Genomic DNA, 18,795 nt, shown 5'->3' on the forward strand with positions numbered 1-18,795 from the left:
GTTTAGCAATATTGTAAATATATATAAACTACATTGAGACCTTGTGGTTTGACTTTAACTGAAATTATCATATTTTTTCCATCCTTAGATTTATGAGTCCACTCTGCATGCATTTGCATTTTCCTATTCTATGCTGGGAGAAGAGATACAGCTGCATTTTATCATTCCAAAATCAAAGGAGCATCATTTTGTCTTTAGCCAACCAGGAAGACAATTGGAAAGTATGAGGCTACCACTAGTGACAGATAAGGTAGATGGATATTTTTATTTATATTTATGGCCATATATGGGAGAGAGACACCACCAGTTTCAAAATTTGTTGAATTAGTATTTTCTACAGTACTATTCCTGCTGTCAAGAGACAATGAAATGCTAGGCTTGTATTTTATCCCAGAAAGGGATAAGTGAAAAAAAATTGTTGAGACACAAATGAGGTCTATCTTTTGCTGATTCTTTGGTATAAATGGTCCTATCTGTGACAAAAGGTCTTCGGTTATGGGTCTAAGATGTTAAAGTAAGAATAGTTTCTGCTAAGAAACTCAAAGATATGATTCCATTTATCATACCAATAGTAAGAGGAAGCATTTATTTCTGTAGAGAAAAGCAGTAGAATATCCTGGTTTATTCTGCATAAAAGCTCCATTACTTTCATATAAAAATACCACTGTCAAAGAATCTCAGTCATAGCTTCAAGACTGTATAAAAAATCACATGTCATGCTTGTAGAAAAAACTTGGTAAGGTCATCTATTTGACAGGCTCTGCAAACTCTGACCACAGAATAACAGAATAAGCTGAGTTGGAAGAGACCCACAAGGATCATCGAGTCCAACACCTGGCCCTGCACAGCGCTGTCCCCAGGAGTCACATCCTGTGCCTGAGAGCTTTGTCCAAACACTTCTTGAGCTCTGTCAGGCTGGTGCTGTGACCACTGCCCTGGGAAGCCTGTTCAGTGCCCAGCCACCCTCTGGGGGAAGAAGCATTTTCTAATATCCAACCTAAACCTCCCCTGACTCAGCTTTAGGCCATTCCCTCAGGTCCTGTCACTGTCACCACAGAGCAGAGATCAGTGCCTGCCCCTCCTCTTCCCATCACAAGGAAGCTGTAACTGCAGTGAGGTCTCCCCTCAGTCTCCTCCAGGCTGAACAAACCAAGTGACCTCAGCCACTTCTCACACGGCTTCCCCTCAAGGTCCTTCACCATCTTTGTGTCCTCCTTTGGACACTCTCTAATAGTCTAATATCTTTCTTATATTGTGGTGCTCAAAACTGCACACGATATTCAAGGTGAGGCCACACCAGTGCAGAGATGCTGACCTTTACAAAGATTCCTTAAACCCGTGTCTAAAGTGAAGCTGTGCCTTGCTCAGGCCACACTGCTTGGAGTATTGAAGCAATTTGTGGAACAGCAGAAAGCAGTAGCACTTCTATCCTGGAGAAAATAAGCTGTTTCCAATAAAGAGTAATGAGTCAATAACACCCTCCAGTTCAAGTTTTAAATAGAAGAACCTAGACAGCACCACAACTGCAATGTATGAATGACATCTGCTCTCCCTCACCCTGTAAACTTGTGCTTGGCTACATGGTCAGAACTGTGCACTAGGTCCATGTGGATTCTTTTTGTGCTTCTGCCACTGACCTGGTTTGAGGCTTTGACATTTAAAGACTATTCTCTCTTTGCTTCTTTTTCTATTCCGCTGCTCCAGTCAGAAGAGTTGTACTGTAGATTCGGAGTAAGGTGTTTCTAACTGTCCTGTATCATATGAACCTAAATCTTCTCCCAGATCTAGCAAAAAGGTACCTCTGCACTTGGCAGGTAAAGGTTAGCAGTCCTGTCCATTCATCAGTCAAACAAGCTAAATGATAGGGTTTTCTTTTTTCCAACTCTTATAAAAGTTGTTTATTTTCCTATCAAGGAAGTTTAAAATATGTCAGTTTGTCTCATGTTAGTGGATCTGATTTATTCACCTGAAGAATCTATTTCTCCTTTTTTTATCTGGATTAATACAGAAGCTCACACTTCTTTTTATCTACAGAGTGAAGATTACATAAAAAGCCCCACTTTTACTCCCACCACTGGTCGTCATGAACATGGACTTTTCAATTTATATCATGCAATGGATGGAGCCAGTCATTTGCATGTTTTAGTTGTCAAGGAGTATGAAATGGCCATATATAAGAAGTATTGGCCCAACCACATCATGCTTGTTCTTCCAAGCATTTTCAACAGTGCAGGAGTGGGTAAGTGTAACAAAAAGTTCTAAAAAATGTGGACACACAACTTGGGTCCTTGAGGTGCTGTTATTCAACAGTGAAATGTAGGCACACACCTTGCAGCTAGGATGTCTGATCTGGTGATCTGGATTCCCTCTAAGGACAATGTATCACAGATGCAAATACACTTCTCTTAAGCAGGACACCTAAAACAAGCTCAATGAATTGCACCCTAGAAATACTTTACTCTTCTATTGTCTTTGAAAGAAGCTGAGGGTGTTAAAACTCAGATGGAGTTACCAACTGTTTCCTTGTAGAAATAAGTAGTATACTATAGCATGAGCAGTGGTACTCTGGTTGGGAACATTCCTTAGGTAGGTTCTGCTCATATAAAATCTGTGAAATATTCACAGGTATTCAGTTCCTTTGTTTTTCCTTTGCTTGTGCTGCTGGAGCAACTTATATACAGCAGTAGTGACAAACATTCAAAGTAGATCATCAGGGACAATTTCTAATGTCATTCAGCTGTTCAGTCAACATCTCTAAGTCTTTGCAGTAAGAGATGCTAACAGACAACTACTGTCAGGTTAAAAGAAGTAGTCACTAAATCTTTAAGACACTAGCAAACCTTTACCACAGATGTCAGGCCTCATTTTTCATCCTTCCCAATGTGGTTCTTTAAGTTATTTCCTTGGCAAGTGACAAAGCAAGTTGGCTTTGGGTGGTGGTGGGATGTAAATCTTCAGAGTGATTTATACCTGCGTCTGCAGAAATATTCACTTCAAAAGGCTTCTGAGTTAAAAGAAAACAATTTCTGCCCCTATTTTTAATCTGGTGGTTTATGCCCATGTTTTCAGGTGCTGCACACTTCCTGATAAAAGAGTTGTCTTATCATAACCTGGAGCTCGAGCGGAATCGTCAGGAAGAGCTGGGGATAAAACCCCAGGATATTTGGCCTTTCATTGTCATTTCAGATGACTCCTGTGTTATGTGGAATGCAGTAGAAGTTGATTGTTCAGGAGACAGGAAAAGGTAAATAATGTAATATATGCTTTTTCATCTGATCTCCTTTAACTTTGCATGTAATTTTGAAATCATCTTTGCTACACTACAACTTCTACCCTGTACAAGCAGAGAATTATATTTGCTCAAGTTGAGTACTTTCCTAGGCATCTCTCTTTGCACAGCACATAGTATAGTGCCTGTTTTTCATTCCTGTCTCCTGAGGATTTATGTGCCCTGCAGCCATCACTGTTCAAGCTAGAGTTACTTGGACTGCAGATTTCAGACTCTGTAAGCACTCCCTGAATACACTGGACAACATGGACACTCAAATGTTCATTTTTCACCAGATTTTTCTAGGGAAGCTAAATGACAGTTCTGTGCAAGTTGTGCAACTGATTCCTTTGGCTCTTTTGTCAGTCCCAGCCTGTGTGTCTCCTTTATGAGTTTCCCAAATCCCTGAACTAGTATTCTTGTTTTCATTACTTTAGAACATTGTTTGTGCTAGATAGTTTTACCTGTTCCATGAATATGGCTATGCAGAATTTACAGCAAACTTTCAGAGAGATTGAAACTCAATGGGAACTGAGATTTATGGACTCCAGAAGTGTGCTAGAAGGGTCTTAATACTTTGTGCTTAAGTTATGGCACATGTCAGCAACACTCCAAGATTCTTTGGAATTCTTATTATCTAGGTAACTTTGAAAGTTTACATATCTGAGTGAATATTTTAAGATATATAGACTAAGTTTCAGATCCCCACCACATAAGCACCAGTTAATTTTAACTAGAATGAGAGACAAAAAAATACAGTAAAGACAACACTGAAGTTATCTACCTGAAAGTCATAACAACTTCCTGCTGTTGAAAATTGCTCTTCAGCTGAAAGAGATTCTCTATGTTCTCTATATATTTTAAAATTTACACATTTTCATAATTATTGCAGTGACTATACATGGACTGAAAGGAATGTTTCCCTGAAGCAAATTCTGCAACGTATTGAAGCAACTCCCAATGTCACTCATTATGCCCTTATTGGGATGAGGAAATGGTCCAGTAAAACAAACAGTGCTGAGATCAAGGAACCATTCTCCTGCTGCCATGTGCATGACTTCATTATGCTGAATGTGGATCTGACACAGAATGTACAGTACAATCAGAACAGGTAAGTGAATCAGTAGCACTTTCAGCAGAGGAAATGAAACAAATAAAGGAAGGTTTACAAAAGGTCTTGTTTTTTTTTTAGTGAGGTTGTGAATGGCATGCAGACAGATTTTGTTTGCTTAATGGTGATTCAAATCCTTCCCAAGCTGTCAGAAGTTGGAAAAAGACATTAATTTCTATAGTTCCAAATAAAACAGTGATAACTGAGTGACAGGGTAGACACAGTCAGCAGTATGCTCTGCACTACTGGTCTGCTCCAGGTGGCCTTTGGTAAATACTGTACTTCCCTTCTTGTCTGCCTAACTGTTCTCACTTCCAAAGGAAACAGGGATGTGTGAATGAACGGTGCACAGCCAAATCTCATTCTGATATATAAATATCTGGGCTTTTTAGCCTGAGCAGCACAACACTGCAACATTAGTTCTGTAGAGGAACATGGAGAAAACTGCTAGATATTCATATTCTGAGGGGAAAATGAGTAGTCAAATACTTCTGTTCATTTGATAAATCAAATATAGGAAGTCAAAGGAATTAATTTCCTTGACCATATTTAGGGTTGTAATGTATGTAGCAATTTCTTATGACTCTGTTATTGTAGTAGAAGGCAAAGAAAATGTTCTAACTCCTGGGTATTTTCCTTAGAAATTTACTGTCTTTCCACTTTATGCTTTTGATCCTTTCCCTCCCTAAGTGCTTTCTTCCCTCATTCTGGTCTTCTCAAACTGATTCTTTCTAATTTACTTTTAGAAAGCTGAAGCCCCTTTCCCTGACTGATAGGCACTGGTCAGTATGTTTGATACCTGTTTCTGTGGTGCTGATCAAAGGCTCTGACTGCTTATATCTGTCAGTGTGTGATGAGAAACGTTCCTCTGACCTGCTATGATTTTTTTCTTTCCAGATTTACATGTGATGATGTTGACTTCAACTTGCGTGTCCACAGTGCTGGCCTTCTCATCTGTAGGTTCAACCACTTCAATGTCATGAAAAAGCAAATTGCAGTAGGAGGACAACGATCCTTCCACATAAAGTCTAAGGTGGGAACTGAGACCTCTGTTGCACTGTTGTTAAAATTCTGTTTTCCTTTTTTGTCTTTCTTAACCAGGAGATCTCAGGTATTTTGATGCATCATCTGTTTCCAGTAATGGGGTATGTCTGCCATGTGGGGTTTTATTTGGTTATTTATTTCTGAAATCCACAATATTCTTGCCATAAATATAACTTTCCATAATAGTTTTCCTTTAAAACTTCAAAAAAAGTGTCTCTTTGCAATCCAAGTAACCATTCACAATGTGGATTTTATCTACAGCTATAGAATTGCTCATCTTCATGTGACTTCACAGGTAGGCATACTTTGAGTTCAAAGAAGATACCTCAAAGGCCGTAAACACAAATATAATTTTATGAAACTGAACCTGTTTTAGTAGCAGATATTTTTGGCTGAATAACTTTTCTTCGTATGTAAAACTTAGGTAGAGGTAGAGATATATTTTACACAATCTACAATTCACATAAGTAAAGCTGGATTAAGCTTGATCTGTATGAAAAATATTTTTTCCTCACAGGTATCTGATACTCCAGTTTCAATCTCCCCTGCTCAGTACATTTGTGCACCTGACAGCAAACACACCTTCTTGGCAGCACCTGCTCAGTTGCTCCTTGAGAAGTATCTCCAGTATCACAGCCATCGCTTCTTCCCTCTCTCACTGAAGAATTATAGCCATCCAGTGCTCTCTGTGGACTGTTACCTTAACTTAGGACCACAGGTACTGAACAAAACAATCTCCAAGTAGCTCTAGAAATGTGTAGGCTCTGTTTTGGATGGGTTAGTTGCTGTACTCCTTAATAATAGGTACACATCCTTTGAAGAATGAGGTACATCCCTATAACATTAAAATTGAATTGAATAGTCCCATAGAGATATTGAGGCTTCAGCTGAAGTACATGGAGAGAAATCCCAGGATTGTCCTAAATACTAATATAGTCTGTGAAGTGTTTTCTCCATCTGCTATAATTTGGCTCTTCCTACAGAAAATTTCTTCCACAAGAGGGTTTTACAAATACTAGATAACTCTTAGAAAGCACTTCAAATATACAGATGTTTTAGTTCATTTCAGACTGATAAGTTGAGGCAGAGAATCAAATACTAGACAACGAGTTGGAATGGGAGAAGATGACATTAGGTCTCAGGAGCTGTTGGCTCTCTCTGATGAGCTTGGATCTAAAGCCAAGGTCATATTTCAACTCAAATATGTCAATAGAAATTTGAACTAGGGTGGTAGTTCAGGAGAGAGGGATTGTTTTTATCTCTTCACTGAATACTAAATGAAATTCAGTCTTTCTGGATTTACTAGACTTCTCTTCCAAAGAGCTGTGTAATAACCTTCCCATGTATGCTGCTCCTAGAACATTTTGAGTTCTTAGGCTTTTCTTTCCACCATGTTTGGATAAACAAGCTCTGTGGGAGGGCATTGTACGGTAACTGTCCTCATCCATTGCATCCTTTCAACTCTAACCCATTCATCACATGAAATTATTTCAATTTTATTCTGGAATTGCTGCCTGAGCTGGAATATGACACAATAGGATTGAAGGAATATGGAATAGACTTAATGGTACAGAGTCTTAGTTGCTGTGATTCACCTTTTCTCCCCTAAAGCATGCTGATGCTTGTCAGATGAGTATATGTATCCCAGCTAAGTAGTAGAGTGGGATTTTTGAAACAGAGTTCTGTGTGGAAGATTCCTTTAATCTGAATTTATAAATCCTGAAAGAGTGCTGTAAATATTCCTATTCCTGGTAGATTTCAGGAGTAGCCATAAAAACAAGCTAGGCAAGAGGAAACTTCATAAATCCATGTAAATGCACAACTCTACTGACTTGAGTAATCCTATCGTAATGTAAATGAAATATGGAATTTCTAAGGGCACTTTTCATGTTTGACTGCAGACTTATTGTATTTAGTCACATAGAAATAAAATATGTTGGGCAGGTCACAGCATTATGGTTGTGGGGAGCTATTGTTATGCAGCTTTCAAACTCTATCACATCTAAGCCTCATTATAATAATAAATAATAATAATTAATAATAATAACAATAATGAGTAGTAACAATACATCGTTATGAATTGTGCTTTATGTATATTGTCAATAACTAGCATGATGTTTTGGAAGGAGCTATAAAGCTCACAATATTTGGAGTTGGAAAGCACGTCTGAGTTTGAATCAGGTGCAAATGCTGGAAGCTTCATATGGAAGCTCAAAAGGTATTAATTTTTTTTCCACCCTCTCCCAATCAGATTGCAGTTTGCTACGTGAGTTCTCGGCCTCATTCTCTGAATATCAGTTCCTCTGGTTTGACATTCAGTGGTCTCCTGCTGTACCTCTGTGACTCCTTTGTTGTAGCTAGCTTTTTGAAGAAGTTTCATTTTCTTAAAGGTGAGCTGCAATCATTTTGTTACAAAGAACTAGGTGACATGGTCTCTGAGAATGTGGGGAAAATGTATTTTATTTATTTAAATCTATTATATTTAAATCTATTATAAAATATATATAAAATAAATCTATTATATAAAAATCTATTATATTTATTTAATGTATATTCATATATATGTATTTGCATGTATTCACATTTGTCTTTATATGTCCCACTCTAATGCTTGATCATGCTGGCTGTGCACTGTAGTAAACTGGTATATAGCAGTGCTGTAAGTTCTGCAGATATCTTAGAGAGAAGGAATGTGGGATCCATATCATCATGCCTAGAGCATGTGCACAACTCCTTACTCTGTTTGAAAACTGAGTATTGAAGATTTATGCATGAAGCATTTACCTGCTGTGTTCTTGGAGCTTTTCTAAATTTTTGATAGAAATGGACAAGCCTCTATCAAAATCTATTTTCTATTTTTAGGGATAGAAACTGGCTCATTAAAAATTTATTCCTAATACCCAGTTTCTCCATGTAAACCTTATGATGGTGTGTAGCAGTGGAGATAAATGTCTTCCACTTGTGTTGTTGACAGTCACATTGCAAACTTTTTTTGGATCCTTCTGCTGCTATCTTGGGCATTTGGTGCTGTGTGGATTTGTTTCACTCAGCTATAACTGTCACTGGGAGAAGAGCACCATGGTTAGTGCCTCTTGAAACTGGCAGAGTTTTTATAAACTACTGTGTTCTTTGTTGCAGCTAAAACAGAGGCTACCAGTCAGTCTTGTTTTGCGTAAACCAGTCAGTTTTTATATCATGTAGCACAAAGTGTTTGCTTTGGGATTTCTCCATCTCCCCTGGTTCTACTTGATTTTTTAACCCATCACACGAGAATTAAACGTCTTGTGACTATGTGTCTTGTTTATTTTTATTGTATTCATAGGATTTTTTTGTCCTGGGTATTACCACTTACCTCACCATCTCTCATTTAGATTACTGTATGCTGGTGAGGTAATTATTTTCTTTTAAAGGAGGACTTTTCTCAGAAGCCAGGAAGCCATGCATGCAAGTTAAAGTGGTTATCAGCATGCCAGACAGGACACTTGGCATTGGTTACTGAAGTATGATTTTTTTTACTTTGGCATTCTGGTTTTCCTTGTGTCTGTGGCCACATAGACCAGATTATTTCTTGCCAGCGCATGATTTTACCAATCCAAAACCCACAAAAATTTGTGATTAGTTTTGAAGCCATGTTTAGATAATTTCTGAGCAGCAAAGCATGAAGAGCTTAGTCAGCCATCACAGTGACAGCCTTGTGAGTTTTGCTGAGTGAGGGTTTCACATGACAAAGGTAATGAATGATCAGAAGTGCTACAACAAGAATGGATGTAGGGCTTTATCTGGTTTGCTGTCAGGACACATATAAGCTCCTTAGACCTGCCAGTTTTACCTTTCTTTCCCTAAGAATTCTGGAAAGTGCTGCTAGTCCTATTTACTAGATGATTATGAGGTACCTCAAGTTACACAAGAAGATCCTGACAAATAGGTAGCTGAAAATAGCTCTCCTCAAGTCCTACCTGAGTACCTTAATTTTCTCCTGAGCCCATTTGTAACTCTTGATGTGAAAGGGGTGGAGTTCTCCATGCCAAAGGGTGGTGGGAGGCGGGTTATCTGAGAAAAAGGGGATACTCACCTGAGTTTCTTTTGAACTGTTTGCTTAGGTGCCACTCTGTGTGTGATCTGCCAGGATCGCAATTCTCTCCGCCAGACTGTTGTCCGGCTGGAGCTGGAAGATGAATGGCAGTTCCGTCTGCGGGATGAATTCCAGACTGCCAATGCCAAAGAGGACAGACCACTTTTCTTCCTGACTGGACGACACATTTAATTGAAAAGAAACACATTTCCTGAATGACAAAAGACACTAATTGCTACCATCCCATGAAATTACTTTTGAGAGGCTCTGCTTTCTGAACAGGAACAGGACTGTTTTCTGTTGTTTATTAGAATGATATCTAGTCAGACAGTTTAAGATCATATTTACAAACAATGAAGTGACTTTTCTAATTTAATGTTCTGATGGAAATAATCCCTAATTCTTGATAGAGACACAGAGACTTACATGGTGGAAAGCATTTCATAGCAGAAGAGAGGTCAATGAGTGCACTTCTTCTGTGACAAAGCAGACCACTTCAAAGTTCATAAAGAAAAAGGTTAGGAAACTTTTTTGCACATTCCAGACATAGGAAATGTAAATTTAGAAGCAGATTCTGGTTTACAGTTTTATTTATCAAACAGTTGGCATAGGAGTTGGTACGATTCTATAGTATATTGCTTCTGATTGATCCAGGTAGGCTTTTTATATGAAGATTTGTAAAGTATATTTCTTTAATAACAGGAACTCAATTGAAGCTTTAATTTTTGGAATAAGTGCTACACTGGATAGTTTTACCATGCAGCACTGTTGGAGTAGAAAACTGTCTGGTTTTATGATCATAAGGGAAGGAGTTAACAAGGTAGATGGTAAAATGAGATCTGAACATTTAAACCTGAGACTGATATTAACTTGAATAACTGAAGAGACCAAATGGTGGGCCTGACCTGCAAGTGATTCATTTCTAAAACAGTGATGTTTTGTGACTGAACTGTAGACTGGCTATAGACTTCAAACTGAGGCAAGTGCACTCAGGAAAGCAGATAAGATGGTTCTGAAACACTCCCAATACACTTTCTGGGGATATTTTCTTGCCAAGGTGCTTCAAAGGAGTGAGAAAATGGAGATTACATTGCTGAGAAATTCAGGTGAAAATCTAAACACATGTTCTAGAACAGCACCGGGCATTGTGATATTTCATATGCTCTAAATGTTAAATTGGTGGTCACTGTCTGTCTTGGTGTTTGGAAATGCTACCTAAGTTGCAAGCTTCCCATTTGTCTTTGTAGAATCAGTCTTAATGTCACTCAATCAAGGTGTAGGAAGGATGAGTATAGACATTGTCAGAGGATATTTAATATTTGGGCAGGCCTTTCTTGCTGGATACACCAATGGGGGGATCATTGACTTTGTACAGATGAAAAGCCATTGGATGGCTGAGTCTGTTACAGTACTGGCCTTGAAACTCAGGCATTGGTATGACTATGCCAAAGAGCTAATTTAGATTAATTTTCAGAGAAAATGTAAGTTCTGTAAGCTGTGAATTCTGTAAGAGACATGGATTGCTATCTACAAGGAAACTGCTAGCAATCAGTGTGCTTCTGTATTTCATTGTCTGTGTTTCAGAGTGAGAATTCACTTTAAGTTTTGTGAAGGAAGGTGAGCATTGTCCTATGTAAATAGTATTACTGTTCAGTTTTCACCAGCTGATTAGTTAATTTAAACTTTTTTTAAGGAAGTGCGACATTTATGTCTGATCCACCCTTTATAAATAAAGTTCATGCTGCATGGACATATGTCTTGGTGATGTACTGGACCAATAACTACACACACTTTTGTAGTGGGAAAAAACCAAAGGAAAAGCACTGGCTGAAAGGAATGAATATAATTAAGGAATGACCTGAATGAACTGGTCAAGAGAAAATAAAGTACTGCTTAATGGCCTACAACATAACACAACTTCACAGGTATGAGTTTTTGCAAGAACTCAGACTGAAAGACAGTGAGTTGAAATTTCCTTTCCTGTAACCAAATATTTAAACAACTTACACCAAGTGTCCATTAACTTTTTTCTTTGTTTTAGGTCTGGGATTTGCTTTGTCAGTCTTTAGATATTCATTATCTTCAAGAAACTAAAAAAGGACTAAATCACAAAACAAAAAAATAAAATAAATCACATCCTTTCTTAACTTTCTCTTTTGCCACAAAGGTTCCAAAACTTTGACAAAATACAGCTGATAGTCACCTGAAGCCATCATACTCCTGAGTGTTGTTTCATGCTAACCTTTTTCTCCATGAGTTACCTACACACAGTATCATGTATACAGGATGGGAGTCCCAGGGCCTGGCCTCAGCAGAGCTGTGTCTATTGTGTGACCAAGTACAATCATTCTCCATCATGGACTATATTTATTTATGAGCAATTGTGTGTGATAAAAGTTGCATGCACTCCCCATTGTCTTGGAGAGCACATCCTGTAATAAGACCAGATATGCCCTTACTCTGACAAAAATGCAGGTACTTCCTGCCATGCTGTGGGAGCATCCATGCACCCACATGGTAGGAAAACATGGCATTTTGCTCACAGGAGGTCAAAGAATGATGGTGGAATACTCAGGGAGAGACAACCTCCAGAGCTCCATCCAAAAGTTTCTTCATCCCTGACCTAGTTTACAAGCTAAGCCCCACTAAAGTGTAAGCTTTCATGGAGAGGGCAATGTAGGTTTTGTGTCCAGCTGGGACTCTGAGACGATAAATACAGATAAATAACAATGATAAATTAAAGCTAAAATAAATTTAGAGATAAAACTGTTTCGGTGGGACTGGAATCCTGTGCTGCAACCCTTGGTGCTATAGTTCTTTACCATATGTGCATGTGTAGGGCTGGGAACCCAGGTCCCACCTCCACACTTCTCCTGTCTTTCTTTTGTGAAAAGGAATCACTGACTTTCAGTCCCAGTGACCTTTGTGAGAAAACTTGGCCCATGCCCATTATGCACACAAATCTTTTAAGTATTTCTTTTCTGTTTTTGGATGTGCAAGAAACCAGAACTCTGTGTCCTGCAGATTCACTTCATAATGTGATAGCAAACAAACTTTTTATAGCCTCTGCCTTCTTCTCTAGCACCTTCCATGCTTTCTGATACTATTATCACCTGCAGATAGTATTATTAGCATGTTCTGAATTGTCTGTCAGAGAGGGAAGTAGTTTATCATTCAGCTTGTGCAAAAGACAAAGTCCAAATATAGAGAAGGTTATTGGAAAGGTGACATTATTTTCCTTCTTACCATCCTCTCTTTTCTGTTAAAGAGCTCTTCACAAGCACTTAAGCACTAATGTCTGGTATCTAATCACTAGAGGATGTACAGGATTTCATCCCTCCCTAGCCAGTGCCTCCTGTTGGATAGGGAATGTACAGATCTCAGCTCGCACTCTGCATGTAAAGTTAGTTGCTAAATGTTGCTTGTGAAGGGATTGCTTTCCAAAGGCTGTATCTGTGACACTCTGTGGTGAAAGGTGTTATTCACACAAGAATAAAGAGGTACAATGAACCCAAAGGATGGGTCAAGGGACAGCTCTACAGGGTAGAAATCAAGAGCAAGTGAAATGGGGGCTATGAATGGACCCAGCAGCATGGAAAAAGTTGGGGAGCAAGTAGAGCTCCTGGTTGCAGTAGGAAGTGTTTGCAGAGGCACAGGGACCCTGGGCAGGGACTGTGTGCAGTGTGAAAGAATCTGGATTTCTATGGAAGTTGGAATTCATGTGGATGTCATGAGCACCCAGCTCAACAGGACCTAGCCATCTGCCATGGGCTGTGAGGGTGAGTGAGGATTGTGAGATTCCTGGGGTCCATCCCCCAGCCACAACCACAGTGCCTGTGCCAGAAATGACTGTGCCAGAGCTGTTTCCCAGGGTGGTAAAGCATTGCAATTACTGTAAATCCCAGCCTCTGCTTGCATCCCTCTGCTATGTGTGGCTTGCCCAGAGAGCACAGCTCTGCACACTGCCAGGCAGCCACAGCCCCATGGCACAGCCTCTCACCACACCACACCCACCACACCCAGCTGCCATGCTGCCTTTCCACCCTCCTGCCACACTCCTCCTCGACCACATTATCTCCTCAGCAACCAGTCTTAATAATTCATCAGCTGCCAATGAAATATTGTGGATATACTGGTGTGAAAAAAAAAATAAATCCATATTTTTCCCTTTTCCTACTTCCTTCAGGGTACAGCTCTTCCTTGAAAAGTCAGATTAATCCCATGCATCCTCTGCCTGCTCACTGTCTTCTGTCCCTTATCCTTGCACCAGTCTACACCTGAATAAATACTCAGTGGTTCTGGTAGTTTGCAAATGCTTTTATAACAATTCAATCACCACTGATGATGGTGGAGGATGCAACTCTGGCAGTTTTGAGGCAATAGTCCAAATACTGACATTGTCCACTGCTGACATATTATTTGGTTAGGAAGTGATGGGGTGTCCGATGTAACAGTGCTGTGAGAAAAAGGCACTGGGAATCAACTGCCATGATTTTAAGACCTCATAAAGCAGCTTCATACATAAATGTGGTTTTGATTAAAATCCTCAAGGAAACAGAGCTTTTTGATTTAGATTTATATAAGAATATAAGCAGAAAGAAACTTCTCCACACTTGTTACATGACCAATGTGTTGATTATGCACTTAAGCACTGAACATACTACAGAGTATTAGTCTTGTCAGTGTGAGCTATTGTGCTGTGGAAAATGATGACTGGCATCATTAACAATAATTAAACAGTATTCTTTATACTTAGACAACAGGACTGACAAGAAAGTGGGTTTTTACTTGCTGCTACCTATCAGAACAATCAACAGCTTGGAGAACAGATACTGACTCAGAGGTTATTGCAGTAATCACAGGGCTGATTCTGCATCATAAGAGAGACTTTCATATATGGGCTTTTGCAAACACACAGAACTTTTTCTTTTATGTTGATGGTGTGATTTCTCTCTACTAGACCTTAAATTTTTCTTGTAAATACTGTTTGTTTATCAGCCATAAATCTCAAAGTTCTCTCCCAGACAAGATGGCACCTGTGGTGGGGCAGGATGGCAGCCCTGTGTACCCTGCTTAAGTCTCCCACTAGAATCATGTTTGGTCTGAATTTGAAGCATCTTGAACTTTACCACTGCAGGACGTGAAAAACAGGAGAGTTATGACTCAGCATCTCTGTTAGGTAGATTTTCTTTTTGCTTTCTCAGTATAGCTTTTTTAATATACATGGTGCTATAAATTTCCATAGGTGTTTATGAGACAAAATCCTTTACAGAAAGAAAATAGAACAGCTCCATAAGATTTGTCCATGGAAACTACTGTAATGTGAAAAACAACTATTTTAGGATAGTGATGCTGTTCCAGTACAGTAGAGTTGTGATTGTATTTAAAAATATTTTAAATTAATCTTTAAATGGAAAAAATATTCTATTAAAAATAAGATGACTGTTATCAGTTCAGCAAAATAAAGTTCACGTAGAGGCTACCATGAGCTAATATTTCTATATTTAAATATTCTGGAGTGATTACAATTTTTTTTTTTCCTTCTCATGATACAGCACTTGCAAATGCTCTTTATAAAAAGCAACTGGCTCCTCTCTAACCTGTGTCATGTAGTGAAATAACAGGACATTGTTTAAAACTGGCATCAAAACTTCTGTTTATAGTGCACAATAATCCAGTGAAACTTGTTTCTAGAGGATGTCACAGAGGCTATGGGCTGAGGAGGAATCTAAAAACTGATGTGAAACCTGCATGAACTGTGAGTCTGAGAATATTTTCTGTGAATTTTATGTCAGCTACTATTCCACATTTGTCTTTGGTTGAAAACACCAAGTGGGGAAGTAGCAACAAAGTTGTGAAGTCCTGAGAGTGCAGAAATGGGATTGGAATGAGGGAAAAGCAGCTGCTGAGCTGGTTGGAGAACACTGGGAATAAGGCAAAGAAACTGTGGCCTGGCTGTGTGGGCATGACAGCAAGAAGGTGGGAGATGGGGAGACTTTTCCATGGGAAAAGTCTGGGAAATACTGTCATAATTTATGGAAATTATGGAGAAAGGTCCTTTTACATCTAGTTATTATTCCATTTATGGGTATGTTGATCAGAAGTGTTTGGTGATGGTCACCCTTGGACATGGATACTGGATGCATTGATCTAGGAACAACAGCCACAGTTAGTGCTTCCTGGTGAAAGCAAAGACTGAAATTGGATGGTACAGAATATGAAAAAGGCTTCAGGAATACAGTCTGCTGGGAAAGATGCACGCCCACTTCTTGAAGAATGTGATAAATAAGCATTATGCAGCATATTACAATGATTTAAATGCTATTTCTGATAGATTATTATACTTACCCATCCCAGCTTGAAAGAAAATGTATCAGAAGAAATGGGTGGAACAGTGGAAAATTACTCCAACAAACAGTGGTTCCTATCTTTTAAATTTGGTGAATAGACCTTTCAGCAGGGGCAGGAATGCCATTGAAATTCATTAGGTGTGGCATTTCCCTGTTTATCTGAAATGAGAAGAATTGTATTAAATTTCCTTCCCCAAAATTGTTCCAGAAAGCAAATGTGATTTGTCAGATAGTTAATAAATGGCTTTCTGTGCTTACAGTCTTAACATTTGGTGTGCAACAGAAACGAGTAACTTGAGCATCTTGGTAACTTAAGTGCTATGCTATTTTCTCTTGGGAGAGTTCCTCTACAACTTGAGGGTGACTTGGCTATTGGGCCACTTCAGATTCAGAGTTTCTAATGTGAAGCGTGAAAGAGTCTAAGTAAGCACCATTTTTTTCTGATCATTAGATCTCTTCCAGATGCCCTCCACATCAGTGTCCTGTGATCCTAATACACCCATCAGGTGGAAAGTCAGTCCATCAGGGACTGACTGCAGTGGGCCAGAGTGTCAGGTCAGAGCAGGTCAGAACCAGCAGCTGTGTGACAGTGCTGGAGGGATGCTGAGGGAGCCCAGCAGAATCCCACAGGCCCAGTGAACAACTGGAGTAAGCTCAGAGCAAGTTGCCTGCATCTAATGCTTCTCCTGTGATACAAAATGGCACTTCCCTTGCCATGCCAGGCATTCAGAGCAGTTTGGCAGCTGTGTTTTGGTTGATTCACAGGAATAACACTCATTCCCAATACTCCTAAAGCTTAAATGCAACTCCACGCAGCACTGAATTTAACTCTGAGTTGGAATGCCATGGCTTTTCTTGAGACCTCAGAATAAATCATTTTAGGAAAGTATTTCAGACTTTAAACAGTCTTGCATGTTGTATTTTGGGATAAGGAGGGTGACAGGGGCAAGCACAGCTGATGCTGATGTTGCTGTTGAAAACAATATACTGTCCAGCCATGGCCCGTGATGCCCTAATCCTCCAGCTGACAATGCCTGGTGGGCAGCCAGCTGTCACAGAGGGCTGTCACTTTCTAGTCCTCTCTATCTTTACATGCTGCCTACTTAGTGACACTCACAGTGGTGAGAGACCACATGCTGGTAACAGGCTATTTCTCTACTCCATGCTTTATTTACAGAGTTTTTCCACTGATTAATTATTTTCCTACTCACTGAATTTGCATACAGTGTTAAATATGAAGCATAGCTGGGCATATTTGTTCCTTTGATAACTGTTATCAGCTCATAGTTAATGCTAGGACTCTTCTGCAGCTATAAATAGCCCATTTCATTACATAACAGTGGAAAGATTTAGAAGCCTCTGTCCAAAGTCAGACATGTAACAGAAGGATTCAGAGGTTTCGGTAGCAACTTTATTTCACCAGCTACTGCAGCCAGATGCCTTATAAACAGAGGGATGAAAAACAAAATCCAAGCCACAGGATGTGAATGTGAAAGTATCATAGCTGTGAGCTAGTGGTCAGTTTGAACACAAAACCTCAGGCTGTATCTTGGTGGCAAGGCTGCCATTCCTGCCAGCTGCCAGAAGTGATTTCAAGATGCTGGACCCAGATGTCCCCTCAGAGAGAGCCAGAAGTCTCAAAAGATTCAGGACAAGTTTGATAAATAAATAGTGTGTGATCTGTATGGATCTGTGTGGATTCTGCATACTGGTACCAAACTAGGCACAAACAGAAGACCAAAAGAAACAAATGGAAACAAAAATGATCCTTTTTCAAATATTATTGCACAGAGTAACAGGAAAGCTGTGCAGCCTTCTCACTCTTATAGTTAGGTTGTGGAGTTGTGCAGAAAGGCAGAAAGGCAGAATTAGATTTTGGCATTAAGAACTTGTCTTGAAAAAAAAAACAACTATTAAAATCCACACAAAATATGACTAATAATGGTAATAAAATGTTGGCATTAAAAATCCTTGTATTCTGTTCCTGGAATTTATATCTCAGTAAAGTGTATGACCATAAAATCTTATATGAACACTAGGATACCAACTGGAAGTGAATTTGTGTTTTTCAGGCTCTAATTTTCACTGAACCTTTTGACTGAACCAGAGAACTTGAGGAGTCAGTTGCAAGGAAAGTGTGCTCTGGTTTACTGAGCTCAGGTTTCTCTGCTTGCTCTGACTCTGCTTCCAAGAACTTCGGCAGGTAAAATTAGCAAGAACATGATCGCTGCGAAATTATATTCTCAGGAGCTTTGTTGTCTACAGCTAAAATCTGAAGGCAGTGTTTTTGTATATGGCAGAAACCAACAGTGGCTTTAGTGGTGTATGTGAAGAACAGGGAAAAACTAGCAGCTCAGGATGTCTGAGGAGGAAGATCATCCAGAGACCCCCATTGGCTCCCCTTGGTCTTGGGTAAGAAACTGTGCCCTACAGTGGCATAAATAACACTTAAAGCTTTAGAAAAATGTAACAAGCTGTGCTGTGTGACCCTCAACAGTACTGAGTATCAGCAGCATTTTCAGTCTGCTGTTGAAGTCTTTGTTTCATGGATGGTTTGGTTGTCTCTTCTAGTTCAGCCTGTGGACTTTTTTAAAATAATTGAATGGGAAAAACCTTTTGCTTCTCCTGTGTATGTTAGGTTCTACAAGGAAACCTGACCGATCCTGTACTGCCTGCTTTGCTGTCTTACTGGATGTGCAAAGCTACACTGTTGAAAGGTAGCTTTTAGGGATAATGGAGGGAAAAGGATGTAAAGAACAGTGTGTCAACATTTGCTCTGGAGGTATGCATTAAAAAAAGAGCCAGTGAAAAACAGAAATGTCCTGCTATTTTTTCTCAGTAAGACTGAAGCTGCCTTAATGAAATACAATCTGCACTGAAGCCCCCCTAATAGTGGCTGCATGGTCCTGTGTTTAAGGTCTAGGCTGATGCCTAATGCTGCTGGAGAGGA

General features: G+C 39.4%; 1 protein-coding gene across 2 annotated transcripts in view; it reads left to right on the plus strand.

Moving 5' to 3' along the window:
- The window catches only part of GREB1 (growth regulating estrogen receptor binding 1), an 85,558-nt gene extending 74,313 nt beyond the window's left edge, over nt 1-11,245 (plus strand). Inside the window, exons 26-33 of one of the 2 annotated variants that reach the window (XM_015623344.3) lie at nt 89-250; nt 2,035-2,239; nt 3,070-3,244; nt 4,161-4,379; nt 5,277-5,412; nt 5,941-6,141; nt 7,675-7,813; nt 9,524-11,245. In XM_015623344.3, coding sequence (XP_015478830.1) covers nt 89-250; nt 2,035-2,239; nt 3,070-3,244; nt 4,161-4,379; nt 5,277-5,412; nt 5,941-6,141; nt 7,675-7,813; nt 9,524-9,687 — 1,401 coding nt within the window. In that variant the 3' untranslated portion in view covers nt 9,688-11,245. The remainder of the gene's footprint in view (nt 1-88; nt 251-2,034; nt 2,240-3,069; nt 3,245-4,160; nt 4,380-5,276; nt 5,413-5,940; nt 6,142-7,674; nt 7,814-9,523) is intronic. The other variant, XM_033513068.1, reaches the window with a different exon arrangement.
- The last annotated feature ends 7,550 nt before the right edge of the window (nt 11,246-18,795 follow it).

The sequence above is a fragment of the Parus major genome, chromosome 3 (assembly GCF_001522545.3).
Source record: "Parus major isolate Abel chromosome 3, Parus_major1.1, whole genome shotgun sequence".
Lineage (NCBI taxonomy): Eukaryota > Metazoa > Chordata > Aves > Passeriformes > Paridae > Parus > Parus major.